This window comes from Astatotilapia calliptera, chromosome 9 (assembly GCF_900246225.1).
Source record: "Astatotilapia calliptera chromosome 9, fAstCal1.2, whole genome shotgun sequence".
In the NCBI taxonomy this organism is placed as follows: domain Eukaryota; kingdom Metazoa; phylum Chordata; class Actinopteri; order Cichliformes; family Cichlidae; genus Astatotilapia; species Astatotilapia calliptera.
Window position 1 is genome coordinate 24,199,176 of NC_039310.1, and position 14,056 is coordinate 24,213,231.

Sequence of the window (14,056 nt, forward strand, 5' to 3'; positions counted from 1 at the left end):
ACAGACGATGCAACGCTGAGCACAGGAAGACTGAGGACTTAAATACACACGAGGTGATCAGGGGACGCGAGGACACATGAGGATACAGCTGACTAGAATTAAACATAATTACAACACAGGGGAGAGAAAAACTAACCACATGAACACAGAACACGCACGATCTATTTCAGAATAAAACAGGAAACTAGACATGACAACACTAAGCCTACAGACCTAAAAACACATGATAAACTCAAGAATCCAAATATGGAAACCAAGGAAACAATAAATAATGGCTGCCTTTAACCTAAACTAAATAGGAATAACACATGATCACAAAGCTAACACGAGAAGAATACCAAAATAAACTCGGAGCGCTGGGTCAGAGGCCCAGGCTGTGACAAGATGTTTCTCCCCATTTCCATTCTTCTCGCTAAACTAGATTGTCCTTGCAAAATATAAATTTCTTGTGATGCTTTTTAAAAATTATTGTCTCAGTTTGTATACAAGGATTTTTTTTTCTTTCTTCTTGTTGTGGATATTTTGCTATCAGAATATATCTGTAGTCTGAAAAAAGAAGACCAGTGAATGTATACATTTTTAAGCACATTTCTTTCTTTTGCAGTCTTCTCTGTCCTGCACTGACCTGGACTCACCGATAGTGGAGGTCAGGAAGGACAAGGAGCGAGTGAAGGACAATCATGATTCTGTCTCCACCAGATCTGTAGATGCTTCCCTGAGGAAAGGAGTACCCACTATCTCTGTACGGCCATGGCAGTTCCTTGTGCTTCTCATTTAATCCATCAGGGGGCATTACACTACAGAATTTCATGTTTTTTGACTTGTAAAACTGTGTTTTGGTAATTTTACTCAAGGCTTCTGGCAAATGTTAGTGTTGGCAGATAAAAAAAAGATAATGCTTTATTTAATTACATGAAGTACATTAAGTCACTTTTAAGGTTAAATATCACAAAAAAGGTCAAGTTTGACTCTTTCTTTTTAAGTTGAACATCATCAAGTTAGTGAAACAATCTATCAATAAATTCCAGGCCCATCCAGCTTGCAGCTTTGATCATACAGACACACACATACTTTTATTCTGTAAAGTGCTTAAAATCAAGACAGAAATTTCTTTCTTGAACCTAAAATCCTGCACAGTCTCTTATTTTTTTTCATTTTCTGTATATTTTAATCACGAAGGACGTTGTGTACGAGGTTAGATCTTGTATATGAGAGGAAGAAAATATTATAAATGCTAAATTCTTCAATTCTTCTTGTTGATCTGTGTTTGGGATAGGCTCCTGACAGTAAAGTACCACTGCCCGCCAAGCCCTCTATCCTGAACCCGCCAAACTCCAGCCATCGATCCGCCTCTCCGTCTTCCTCCTCGGGTCTGAGTCCCTCACCCGAGCTCCGGCACTCACCACAAACACCCCTATCTCTGGAGGAACTCAGGAACCAGCTGAGAGACCTGAGGGCCTCCATAGACCTGCTGAAGAGCCAACATAGGTGAGTGTGTGCCTTTTAAGCAGCAGGTTGTTTCTTGTATATGTACAATCATGATTTGTTTGTGACGGTTTGTTTCAGGCAGGAGATGAAGCAGCTGGCCACTGCACTAGATGAGGAGAGGACGATTCGTATTAATTTACAGGTGAGTGAAAGGTGGTGAAGAAATGAGAGGAAATGAGATGGCTAAGAAACAATATTGATTATATTAAAACAGGCCCACAAATTAACAGCAACTAGTAAATATGTTATTAATGTAAAAAAAAATATGATGAATTCATCTAAAACTTTATTTTTTATGTGTTTTGGAAAATTAAATGTGTTTCCTTCACATATGCTTTACTTGGGCAGGCTGCCAAGGTACAGTGGGGCAAAAAAGTATTTAGTCAGTGCATGTTCCCCCACTTAAAATGATGACAGAGGTCAGTAATTTGCACCAGAGGTACACTTCAACTGTGAGAGACAGAATGTGAAAAAAAAATCCATGAATTCACATGGTAGGATTTGTAAAGAATTTATTCGTAAATTAGGGTGGAAAATAAGTATTTGGTCACCTCAAACAAGGAAAATCTCTGGCTCTCACAGACCTGTAACGTCTTCTGTAAGAAGCTTTTCTGTCCCCCACTCGTTACCTGTATGAATGGCACCTGTTTGAACTCACCATCTGTATAAAAGACACCTGTCCACAGCCTCAAACAGTCAGACTCCAAACGCCGCCATGGCCAAGACCAAAGAGCTTTCGAAGGACACCAGGAAAAGTATTGTAGACCTGCACCAGACTGGGAAGAGTGAATCTACAATAGGCAAGCAGCTTGGTGTGAAAAAATCAACTGTGGGAGCAATCATCAGAAAATGGAAGACATACAAGACCACTGATAGTCTCCCTCGATCTGGGGCTCCACGCAAGATCTCATCCCGTGGAGTCAAAATGATCATGAGAACGGTGAGCAAAGATCCCAGAACCACACGGGGGGACCTGGTGAATGACCTGCAGAGAGCTGGGACCAAAGTAACAAAGGTCACCATCAGTAACACACTACAACGGCAGGGAATCAAATCCCGCAGTGCCAGACGTGTTCCGCTGCTGAAGCCAGTGCATGTCCAGGCCCGTCTGAAGTTTGCCAGAGAGCACATGGATGATACAGCAGAGGATTGGGAGGATGTCATGTGGTCAGATGAAACCAAAGTAGAACTTTTTGGTATAAACTCAACTCGTCGTGTTTGGAGGAAGAAGAATACTGAGTTGCATCCCAAGAACACCATACCTACTGTGAAGCATGGGGGTGGAAACATCATGCTATGGGGCTGTTTTTCTGCCAAGGGGACAGGACGACTGATCCGTGTTAAGGACAGAATGAATGGGGCCATGTATCGTGAGATTGTGAGCCAAAACCTCCTTCCATCAGTGAGAACTTTGAAGATGAAACGGGGATGGGTCTTCCAACATGACAATGATCCAAAACACACCGCCCGGGCAACAAAGGAGTGGCTCCGTAAGAAGCATTTGAAAGTCCTGGAGTGGCCTAGCCAGTCTCCAGACCTCAACCCCATAGAAAATCTGTGGCGGGAGTTGAAAGTCCGTGTTGCTCGGCGACAGCCCCAAAACATCACTGCTCTCGAGAAGATCTGCATGGAGGAATGGGCCAAAATACCAGCTACTGTGTGTGCAAACCTGGTAAAGACCTATAGTAAACGTTTGACCTCTGTTATTGCCAACAAAGGTTATGTTACAAAGTATTGAGTTGTATTTTTGTTATTGACCAAATACTTATTTTCCACCCTGATTTACGAATAAATTCTTTACAAATCCTACCATGTGGATTCATGGATTTTTTTTTTTTCACATTCTGTCTCTCACAGTTGAAGTGTACCTCTGATGCAAATTACTGACCTCTGTCATCATTTTAGGTGGGGGAACTTGCACAATCGGTGGCTGACTAAATACTTTTTTGCCCCACTGTATATTAACAGTCACACAAGTATATTTATTACCTATCCCCCCATTTTTGATGCTTATCTGGGTCTGTGTATTGGGGGAGGAGATGCCCAGACTTCCCTTTTCCCAACCACCTCCTCCAGCTCTTCTGGGGAAATGCCAAGACATTTCCAAGAATAAGCTGAGAGATATAATCTCTGCAGCATTTTCCACCCTCCCAGTAAGACATGTCCAAAACACCTCCCTAGAAAGAGCTGGATGCATCAGGATCAGATGCCTGAACCACCTTAACTGGCTCCCTTCAATATGGATTCTACTCAGAGTCCTGCTCGAATGACGAGCTCTAGTAATATTTCTCTATTAGATTTTCATCCGTTGAAGAGCACAGCCTCTTTGCTCATGCTTTGTATTCTGGGATGGAGCCTAGAACTATAGACATGCTGTGAAATGAACATAAATTTTCCATGTTTTCCAATAGTTCAAAACATAGCCCCTTCTTCCTGTATTTACTTCCTGTATTGATACCTTGGTTTGCTTGGACTTCACAGCTATAAGTTTACAAACTCATCAAATGGCCTGTACTTGTATTTGTGTTGTTTGTATTTACCATCAACAGATGAGTTCATCTAGTGTGTATGATGCATGCCACAAATACAATCTGTATCGATGGGCAACACACTATGTAAACTCAAAATAGGAGTACAGGAAGTGTCAAGAATCTCTAATCAGAGATAGAGTATTGGCAGTACCTGTGTGTATAGTTATGTAGTTAACCATCTGTTTTGACATACCAGCATTAATTTTTACTTAACTATAACATTTACACTTTTCATAACCACATTTCTGATACAAATTTTTATATTCATATCTTTGGTTGTAAATATAACTCTTTTTAATTGCTATGAAACTAGCTGAGCTCACGGTTGTGTTTGCTTCACAGATGGAGGTAGAACACATTAAGAAGAGCCTTTCAAAATGAAGACTAAAGCATCCTTATTGTCGCATTCTTATCACCACATTGGAGGCCATCCTTTGAAGACATTCTCACTGCTGGTCTGAGACTCTTCAGCCAAAAGAAGTTTGTGCCAAATGATCATCACAATCAGCAACTGTTCAGCACCATGGAGTCAGCCACCTTCTCTCCCCGACGCCGCCTTATCCTGTGTTTACTTCTTTATTTTTCTTCTAAAGAGGCTTCTCTGTTCAGTTTACTGCTATTTTGTTGGAGCTTGCTGTACCACCGGTACTGACTGACTGCGCTGCAGTCTGTCGTTGCGTGTTGCCACGGTTACAGAACAATGACACAGAGCCGGGGCTGCCGTGGCAACCTCACTGGTACTTCATGTTTCTGTGTGAAAGAAACTTTGACCTCTGTAGCCCGGTCGGTTCAGACGACCCCTGTGCTGTTCTGCGTCCACTCTGCGGCCTTCGCCTCTTATCTGTGTGTGTGTGTGTATGTTTGTGCACTTGTTTTCCTTCCATGTGAGGACTGTAGGCGTACATACTGAAAATGGGGACACTTTTGCAAATGTAAATTAGCCGCATTTGCCCTGCATTAACTTTCCTGAGATGCACTTACCAGGTTTTCAGTGGGTAAACAAAGAGATTCAGGGAGTCAGTCGGGGTCACAAAAAGAAAAGTGAGCTATTTCTGTGAGAAGTGATGTCACTAGTTCAAGACAGCCCTTGACTGGAAACAGATAAATTATCTAATGACTTGCAAAGTTTTTTTTCATTTATTAAAATTATTACGTGCCAGCGATACAATTTCCCAGGACAACATTCAGGTGTGGCAAACCACCTTGAGCATCAGGTGAAATAGGGCATTTTGCAGCTACCAGTTTTTAAAATGGGCCACACTCGTTTTTCTTAATTTCTTCATTCACATCTTTAAAGCATCACCAGTTGCAGAACAAATCCCAAATCAGGGGTGCCAACAGTGATGTCCCTACAGCTAGTTCTCTACCAAGTTTCAACTGGGCTGGGTAACCATGAGACTTTAGTTCCCTTGAACGTTAGTAGTGTTTTTGGTGGAAATGCAGCTATTGTTGCATTTACAGGATCTTTACTTCTGTAAGGATCATATAAAGAAGATATATATCTACTTGTACATCTTTGCATGATTTACTTAAACTGTTTTTAGTCTTGTTCTAGTCATGGCCTCTTTTCCAGTGAGCCCATTCTGCTATGACTGGTCAGCCTCCAGAAGCTGCTAGGGAGCCTGAGACCGTTTTCCTTTTTCTTTGTTTGTTTGGTTTCTCTAAAACGGTTGGTAGCATTGTAAATGGTGAATAAAACACACCATCATAACAATATCTAAATAACAGTAAACCACACGTGTGCCCTTAAAGGTTATCATTTGAATTAAGAAATAAATTACGACAAAAATTAATGCTCAGGTCATCTATGGTAGACTTCAGGTGGGTAAATCTGATGCCTCTGCCATTCTCAGCAGCATTCTCCTTTAACCACAGATGTGACGTCTGTGTTTTCAATCTGCAGTTGAACCTGGAAGCACATCAGGATACTGAAAAGCTTAATCAAAGTAGCTGGCACGATAAGTGCTGATACTGTAGGTGCTATTTACAGGAGTTTCTTGATTTTTTGGGGGAAACATATAAGCAGATGTCAGCACCAGGTTAGCTTAACTAAGCATAAACACTAGAATTTAGAGGTTATGGAAGCATAGTAAAATTACAAACACTGAAAACTTCCAGAAATTACATCTGTTTTAGCACATACATAAACAACGTATGCCTAATTAGCTGTTAATATGCCTTATTTGCTATGCACCATTTATTTTATCCACAACTATCTATAATTTCCATGCCATCAAACATCATTTCGAAATCAATGCCATATGTGTTTTCACAAAATCGTGAAATAGTTTTTACACAACTATTATAAATACTGTCATCCTTCCTGTGGACAGCTGTTCACACACTTTTGGTGCCAGACTGAAGAATATTGGAAAAGATGATGGCATAGTGTAGCAAATTTTCTGATGTCCTCTTTACAGTGTGTGAATGTGTGTGTGAATAGGTGGATGACTGGATATGTAAAGCGCTATGGTGTCCTTAGGGACTAGTAAAGCGCTATATAAATACAGGCCATTTACCATTTACATCTCTAGCTTGTTGAAAAACTGAAATGGGCTGACTTTGCTTATGATCAAAAACTAGCAAGTAAGCAACTTTTTCAAACTGTGTTTTTGTTACGAATCAGTCCCACTATATGATAAATTATCATCCTGAAGAGTTGCGGCATTTGTTATCTTTGGAAAGAGGCCAGCTTACCCCTTCATTTCCAGTTTTTATGTTAATAGGCTAACTATCTTCTGCCTCCAGCTTTATTTTTACTGTACAGGCATGACAGCGGAATGAATCTTTCCATCTTGCACTCATTCAAAATGCAACAAAAGCACATTAACCCCAGATGGAAAATTATTCCTGCAGTGTTTGGCTGCAAATTGCATTTTTATCTGAAGAGAAAAAACACACTGATCAACTTATTGTGATTTCTTTTCCAGGATGGTTGAGCATGCATCAAGACACATAGAGACACATCTGTGTGACATTTATCAAGTTAAACTCAATGCCTTCTCTACGTAGACCTTACTATTTAATCTTTTTTTTCTTGTTCAGTTTCACTCACATCTCCAGAAAGCTGACAAAACTGTTGCGCCGTTGGCATCTCACTCCTAAAAACCAAACTGAGAGCCACTTGCTTCTCGTGTTTGTGGTGCTCTTTTGGCAGCAGGTTAAGAGTAACTTTAAAGACAGAGTTTGAGGAATGTAGACAATGAAAGGTCCTCACATGTGTGTGCATGTGTATGTATGTGTGATATAGCATGTACGGCTGTTTGCCTCCTTTCCTTTTATGTGCACAGAATCTATGGCAACCCGTCACTGTGGCCTTCATGTTTTTGATTCCAAATCTTTATTTCTTTTTTCTTTCTTTCTGTCTTTCGTATGACAAAGAGAAAACTGCTACAACTGAGGCTACAAGTTGTTTTCTTGACTTGGTCCTTTCTCTCCAGGATAGTGATAAATATATATACTTTTATATTTCAGTGTAATAAAGATGCTATTATGTACTGTGTGTGCACACTCTGTTTATACGTGACTGTCTGTAAAATGTGCATGCTTGTATAGTGTACATTCTGTTTCAAAGGCACATTTTGCCCATTGCACATTTACTGCTTATTCAAGTAGCTGGTGTTTCTGCACAAATGACTTTGATAGACAGCAGACATGCTCTCAGGTTGCCCAAGTTTAGACTGAACAAAAGGAGAAGTCATGGTGCAGTCTTAACGGTCACTGAAATTGCTGCAGGATTTCTGCAGCTGCATGTCAAAAGATATTTGACTATTGCAGAATGTAATGGTGTTTGGATGTTTAGGTTTTTACATTGAGCATCCTTTTTATTGCACAATTTTAGAAAATATTAAAGTCTCCTCTAATAAATGTGATAAAATGGCAGTAGAGCTCAAATGTAGAGCTAAGCATAAGGAAGTTTTTACCATTATAAAAATGCATCATAAGTGGAAAAAGAGGATGTTGTAATCAGATTTGAAAAAAAAGAGCAAAAATGTGTTCAGTGGAAAATGATATGCTGATTTTAGTCAGTAGTGTGGGAGGAAAAGTAAAAACAGTGGTTCCTCTTTTTTCACGGTTATGTTTAATTTTTAAGTTTAAAGTGATAAATCACAACAACAATCACCTCAGTGCACTTTAAACTGCAAGGTAAAGACATTTTACAGAATTAGGGAGACAACCTCAACAATCAGACAGTTCCCAATGAGCAATCACTAGTGTGTTAGGCAGTGTTAGGAAGGAAAACCCAGCAGGACAAAATCTGACAACCTCAGAGAGGAGCAGTAATCTGCCATAACCAGTGGTGAGGTGAGCATAGAAAGACACACCCAAATCTTACAGCTTGAGCTTAATTCACCGTCTTAAGCTTAAATCAGGATGACCTGCATGCATAGCCTGCCAACCAGCAAAGCACAAAACTGCAGATGGCCCACTGAAGTCCCACTTTTAATCTAATTTAATTTTGTTTACAATATGATGGTGGAAATTTATCCGACAAGAGTACTCTTAAACAAGAATATGAACTGTGACAAGACTTGATGAAGTGGAACTATTTGTCAAAATTCAGTTTCAACATTTCCATATATCCATTTTCTCAACCAATTCTGAATAATAATAAGGGGTAGGGTACACCCTAGACAGGTTGGCAGTCTATTGCAGGTCCTTCAATTCTGGAGCTCTTTCTGTACTCCATCCATCTAACCATTTTCTTCCACTTATCCAGTTGAGGGTCGTGGGGAGCTTGAGCATATCCCATCTGCTACTGGGCAAGAGGTGGGGTACACCCTCGACAGTAATTAATCTATCACAAGTAGTGATAGACGGATGCCTATCCTAGCTCCTGTGGCAGCTTGGATAGGCAAGGGGAATAGGACAAGTGGAAGCAATCACAGGCAGTTTATCCCAGGTGGATGGAAAATACTGGCAAATGGAGCATTCTTTCATCATGGGCATACTGTAAAAAGACCAAAACAGAACTAAATACAAAATATGAATTAATGTCAGAGCTCCATAATTTGCTGACCCCATGTGGTGAATAAATCATCTATAACAGCTTTAAAAAGAGACTTAACAGAGATAGCATGTATGCTTTTAGTCCAACTTAATAGAAATGAATACATTTATTACTACACATCGATCATAAGTATAGTTCTTTCTTTTGTTTCACCATGCATGTATCTATAGTCCAAGCCTGCGCTGCTCTACACAGGAGGACTGCACTAGATTCATTTATTACTTGTTTTAAACTTCAGGTTGCTACAACAGTCAAGGAGATCAAATCTTAATATTTACTGATCTCAAAGAGAAAAACAAAAGAAAAAAAAGGCATTGATTGTAACTCAATACTTACACCAAACAGAAGACCACTGCACCCAAGGAATTAAAAAATTAAGATGTGGTGTTCTCCCTCTGACCTAAACAAACATCACTGCCTAACTAAACCTAGCAGAAATAAAATTGTGAAAATAAAACTACCAGACACATTTGAAACAAGAACAAAGAATCCTATTGACACGATGTTACGTTTCGGTGTTGTCAGTGTTTTGTTTTTGCGTGACTGTCATGTGTTTCCTGTTTTACTTTGAAGGTCTGTTGTTATCTTAGTGTGTTCAGTTTACGTTTCCTTGTCTCGTCAGGTCTAATTTGCCCCAGCTGTGTTTCCCTCCTGTGGTCCATTCCCTAATTGCTCCTTCTATGTATTTAAGCCCTGTGTTTCTGTATGTCATGGTCGCGATCTCCCCCGTGTTGTAAATAGTTTGACGTCTTGTTGTAAATAAATAGTTTGTTGTAAATAGTTGTGAATGGGTTTGTTAATATTTTCGTTTGAGACACCTTCGTTTTGGGATTTTGGTGGAGGGCCTTCGTGGTTTTATTTTCCTTATTTTTGTTTTTCTACGTTGCACCCCGGTTGCCTAGGCCGGGGTGTAACATAAGTAAAGCAGGAAATACATAAGTCATGCACACACGAACTACCAAGAGATGTCCTCCAGCTCATTAACTCAACCAGAGAAACTTGAAAGAAAAGAGATCTAATTATAAGTCAAACATCATAGAGGAGGCCAGCAGGGAGAGGACAGGAGACAGAACACCAGGACCGTTACTTTCCTCCTTAAGTAAGTAGGTCTGTTGATATTTAGATTATCAAAATGATTAATCTCTGTCTAAACTTTGTTAAATAACCCAAATGTTTGATCTTTGGGCTGAAGGAAGAACAACATTTGGTGTATAAAAATGCTCAATCAACAATCTCTTTATTCCATACAATTCTCATTATTCCATACAACACTTCTGGGTGTCCGCCAGATCTCGAAGTATCTCACCGTTTCTCACATGCTTATAGCTTCAGCACCCCTCCAAAGTCATAAAACCTAAACATCCACGTTCTTTCTCTCTTGGTTAGCCTAAGTTATGACCTTGGCTTCCTGTGCAGTATGTTCTGTTTTTTCTAATCAGACAAATAAGGCCATGATTCTCTGAAAACACTATTTCTTATAAATCAGCAGTATAATGCATCATAAAACAATGTAATTCATTCACAATAAATCAGCAACCTCCTTCTAAGTCAGGAGTAAAATGCAACCTAAAACTACATAATGATTTCACAATCTTTAATTAGAGGTATACGTGGCATAAGATAATATAATAATCTCACAACTTATAAAACACAGTAACTCTAACATTACACTTAATGTTACGGCAATTAGGATCCTTAAAGAAACATTCATAACCAATAGCCAGTTGTTATCTAATGATGCTAATTTGGGAAGACGTGTATCTGTTGCATCTGTCCTCTCCGTCATGTGATGAATGGCCTCTGACAGCCTCTGCGGTTAAACATTAAGACGGCACTAGTCCCTAATGGAGACTAACCAGGAGGCCGTGCACATATAATTCTCACAAAGTGCACAAAGTCCTCTCTAATTGGCCACTACTTAAATCTTGGGCATATATTTGGAAATCAGACAAACTTCTTCTCTGGAGAGAAACTTAGAAGGAGCCAGAAGGATAACTAAAGCTGAAAAAACAGTCACATCACACGATATTCTATGCTGTTTGAAATCATAACTGAGAATAACATAGCTTATTTACGCGGTGGGCAGAGGAGGTGACCAAAAGGACACGCTGTCATATATTTAGACTAACGGGAACACTCTGATAACGTTTCCTAGACTGACAGGACCAGAGTTTATTCGCCAGTGGAAAACTTCATACCAGAGTACAGCTGAGCCAAAAGGGAATATTCCAACTTCTGAGTGTATTTTTCTCACCACATTTCCTCCTCCTCCTTCTCTTTCTCTCTCGGGGATCCAGTCAAATCCAGTCTGGCTGAAGCGGACGTCTTGGTGCGAGATAATCGTCAGATGATATGAGTTAATGAGGCGGAGATGCAAGGAGACAGACTCAGACGTGCTCTCATGCCAGGACAGGTGTGCCACCAGTGAGAGCGAGAGGAGGAGAAAACGAAAGGCGCAAAGAAAATAAAGAGGGTGGTAGATATCAAGCGGAGAAGAAGTCACTTTCCAGGTTCTCGATATGGAAACCGGGCAGAGCGCACCGGCGTCGGACATGGGGGGAGACCACACAGCTGGGGTGTGTGTGGTGGAGCGGGACCGAGAGAGGGGCGACGTGTCCAGCCCCAGTCCACCGACTAAGCAGCGCTCTCTGCGGGTCGTCTACGTCCTGAACGATGGGCTTAAGTCGGTGATGGCGAGCAGCCCGGAGTCCGGAGCGCTGCAGTGTTTGCAGAGAGCCTGTGATTCGGAGAGCGCCCTGCTCACCACCGTCACCTTCGGAAGGTTGGACTTTGGAGAAACATCAGTACTGGACAGTTTCTATGATGCAGGTACTTCACAGGAAAGTTACACAAGAGGGAGGGCAGGTTTGCACAAGTCAGACTTCTAACTGCAAGTGTGCGAAAACTTTTTATTATTAAAACTAACTAAGCAGCTCATATAAAACTGTATCTATCTATCATGCAGACTATTCTTCTTTTCCTTATTGGTGTCGGGAAAGCTTTTTTTTGTTCTTACAGTAATTCTGGTTGTGGTGGTCACATGATGAGACACGTACCTGTATTGGTGTTTGGGTAGCATGTAATCTTGATGGTGGAAGAGGTACCAATACACAATGATAAAAATAAAATGGAATATAAACAAATATTCGAAGTAAGTACACAAGTGGTAAATAAAAATGTTACTACATAAGTGTCGAAATAAAAAGTGAAAAAAGAGGTTAAACTGAACTTCTTCAATTTAACTTAAATTGAAATTACTCAAGATATTTTATCTCCACCACAGTGTGAACACACTGTAGAATAAACTATAGACATAAAGCAAGAGCTGAACCTTAACATACACTGCAGCATACTCCAGAAGGTAGGATAAATAAGACTCATGCTTGCAAGACTATGGTATGATCAGAGTACTTTTAGCTAAGCTAAGTAATCTATGTTAATTCCTCATACACCATATGCTTTGATTCATTAGCACTAATAATATGTTTTTATTAAATCAGGGGTTAAGTTGCGTAATAGCTTGTGAGTGGTTCCTGACTGTTGTGTTACAACAGTTGTAAGTTTATTGTAAGCTATGCAGTGAGATCACTGTTATAGTGCAGCATGACTGTGCAGCATTACTACCCTGGACTGTGATTTCGCAACACTAGTAGGTTTTTTTCAGTAGTCAGTAATTTACTTGTAAACTTGTAGCCTCGTATTACATCATGACTTATCTTTTGCAAATAGGTTCATACAAATGATAGATGTCTCAAAGTTATACTAAAGTACTAAAATTACAGCAGTTGGGTATATATGCTTATATTTTTTAATCCAATACATACCTGACTCTACTTCTGTACTTCAGTAATATTTTGAATGCAGTAACTTTGTGTTTTGTAGAGGTACTTCTTCCTTTTTGCACCCTTTATCCTATGCACATACTATACACATACTCAAGCTCTAATCTTTCCAGCAGTAGGAATGTACTAATAGAAAAAGTTATCACTAAAAAAGGTCTGTCATGGGCTACCAAGTTTGCAGCACAATAGTGAAAGCTTTTCTGTATGTTCACACATATAATTCTGCACAACTTGTTGAGCTGCTTTCTTATTCAGATGAGATCTAATTGTAGTAATAGTGCTACATGTTTGATTTTGGAGGTTTCTGAAACCTCAGATATCCTGTTACAATCCTAAAGAAATGGTACAGATTCTTGTTGGGCAAATATGTAAACCAATGAAATATGGAGCCACTCAGGCTATTAACAAGCAAATGACTGAAAATATGCACTTGAACGCTCTTATATTACTGGCTTTGGATGCTGATGATTACAACATTTAAACTCATTCGTATGAATCCAAGACAGCAGTTGACAATAGTGATCTTAGTGAGCCTTGTGAGTTGACATTAATTCTTGTTTATTTATTTGCTAACTCAGCTGACACCTGTTGTTGTTAATGGTTAAATATATTAAAATCTCACCATAAATCGATCAATGTTCCCCAAATAATTTTCAGTCACTTATTTCATAATTCTGTCTCCATTATGAAAAGATGATGCCTTTGAAAGCTCCTATTTTTAGGGGGAACGAAACCTGAGCTCTTCTTTAATTGCGAGCTATTTATACTAGGCAGCACCACAACTCAGCTGAGGAAGAGCCAGGCACATGTATAAGTTTTAGTCCCCTCAGATGCCCTGCAAGCATAGTACAGGGAGTGCAGAATTATTAGGCAAATGAGTATTTTGTCCACATCATCCTCTTCATGCATGTTGTCTTACTCCAAGCTGTATAGGCTGGAAAGCCTACTACCAATTAAGCATATTAGGTGATGTGCATCTCTGTAATGAGAAGGGGTGTGGTCTAATGACATCAACACCCTATATCAGGCGTGCATAATTATTAGGCAATGTCCTTTCCGCTGGCAAAATGGGTCAAAAGAAGGACTTGACAGGCTCAGAAAAGTCAAAAATAGTGAGATATCTTGCAGAGGGATGCAGCAGTCTCAAAATTGCAAAGCTTCTGAAGCGTGATCATCGAACAATC

At 39.9% G+C, this 14,056-nt stretch overlaps 2 protein-coding genes across 7 annotated transcripts in view; both read left to right on the forward strand.

Moving 5' to 3' along the window:
• The window catches only part of sh3kbp1 (SH3-domain kinase binding protein 1), a 46,182-nt gene extending 39,697 nt beyond the window's left edge, over positions 1-6,485 (forward strand). For all 3 annotated transcript variants that reach the window (XM_026180112.1, XM_026180110.1, XM_026180111.1), the window contains 4 exons: positions 605-742; positions 1,277-1,488; positions 1,567-1,630; positions 4,362-6,485. In XM_026180112.1, coding sequence (XP_026035897.1) covers positions 605-742; positions 1,277-1,488; positions 1,567-1,630; positions 4,362-4,400 — 453 coding nt within the window. In that variant the 3' untranslated portion in view covers positions 4,401-6,485. The remainder of the gene's footprint in view (positions 1-604; positions 743-1,276; positions 1,489-1,566; positions 1,631-4,361) is intronic.
• Positions 6,486-9,970: 3,485 nt separating this feature from the next.
• Positions 9,971-14,056, forward strand: part of map3k15 (mitogen-activated protein kinase kinase kinase 15) — a 32,731-nt gene continuing 28,645 nt past the window's right edge. The window contains exons 1-2 of one of the 4 annotated variants that reach the window (XM_026180115.1): positions 9,971-10,129; positions 11,328-11,859. In XM_026180115.1, the coding sequence (XP_026035900.1) occupies positions 11,550-11,859 (310 nt within the window). In that variant the 5' untranslated portion in view covers positions 9,971-10,129; positions 11,328-11,549. Of the gene's footprint in view, positions 10,130-10,656; positions 11,860-14,056 lie in introns of those variants that run through there. The other 3 variants (XM_026180118.1, XM_026180116.1, XM_026180117.1) reach the window with 3 other exon arrangements.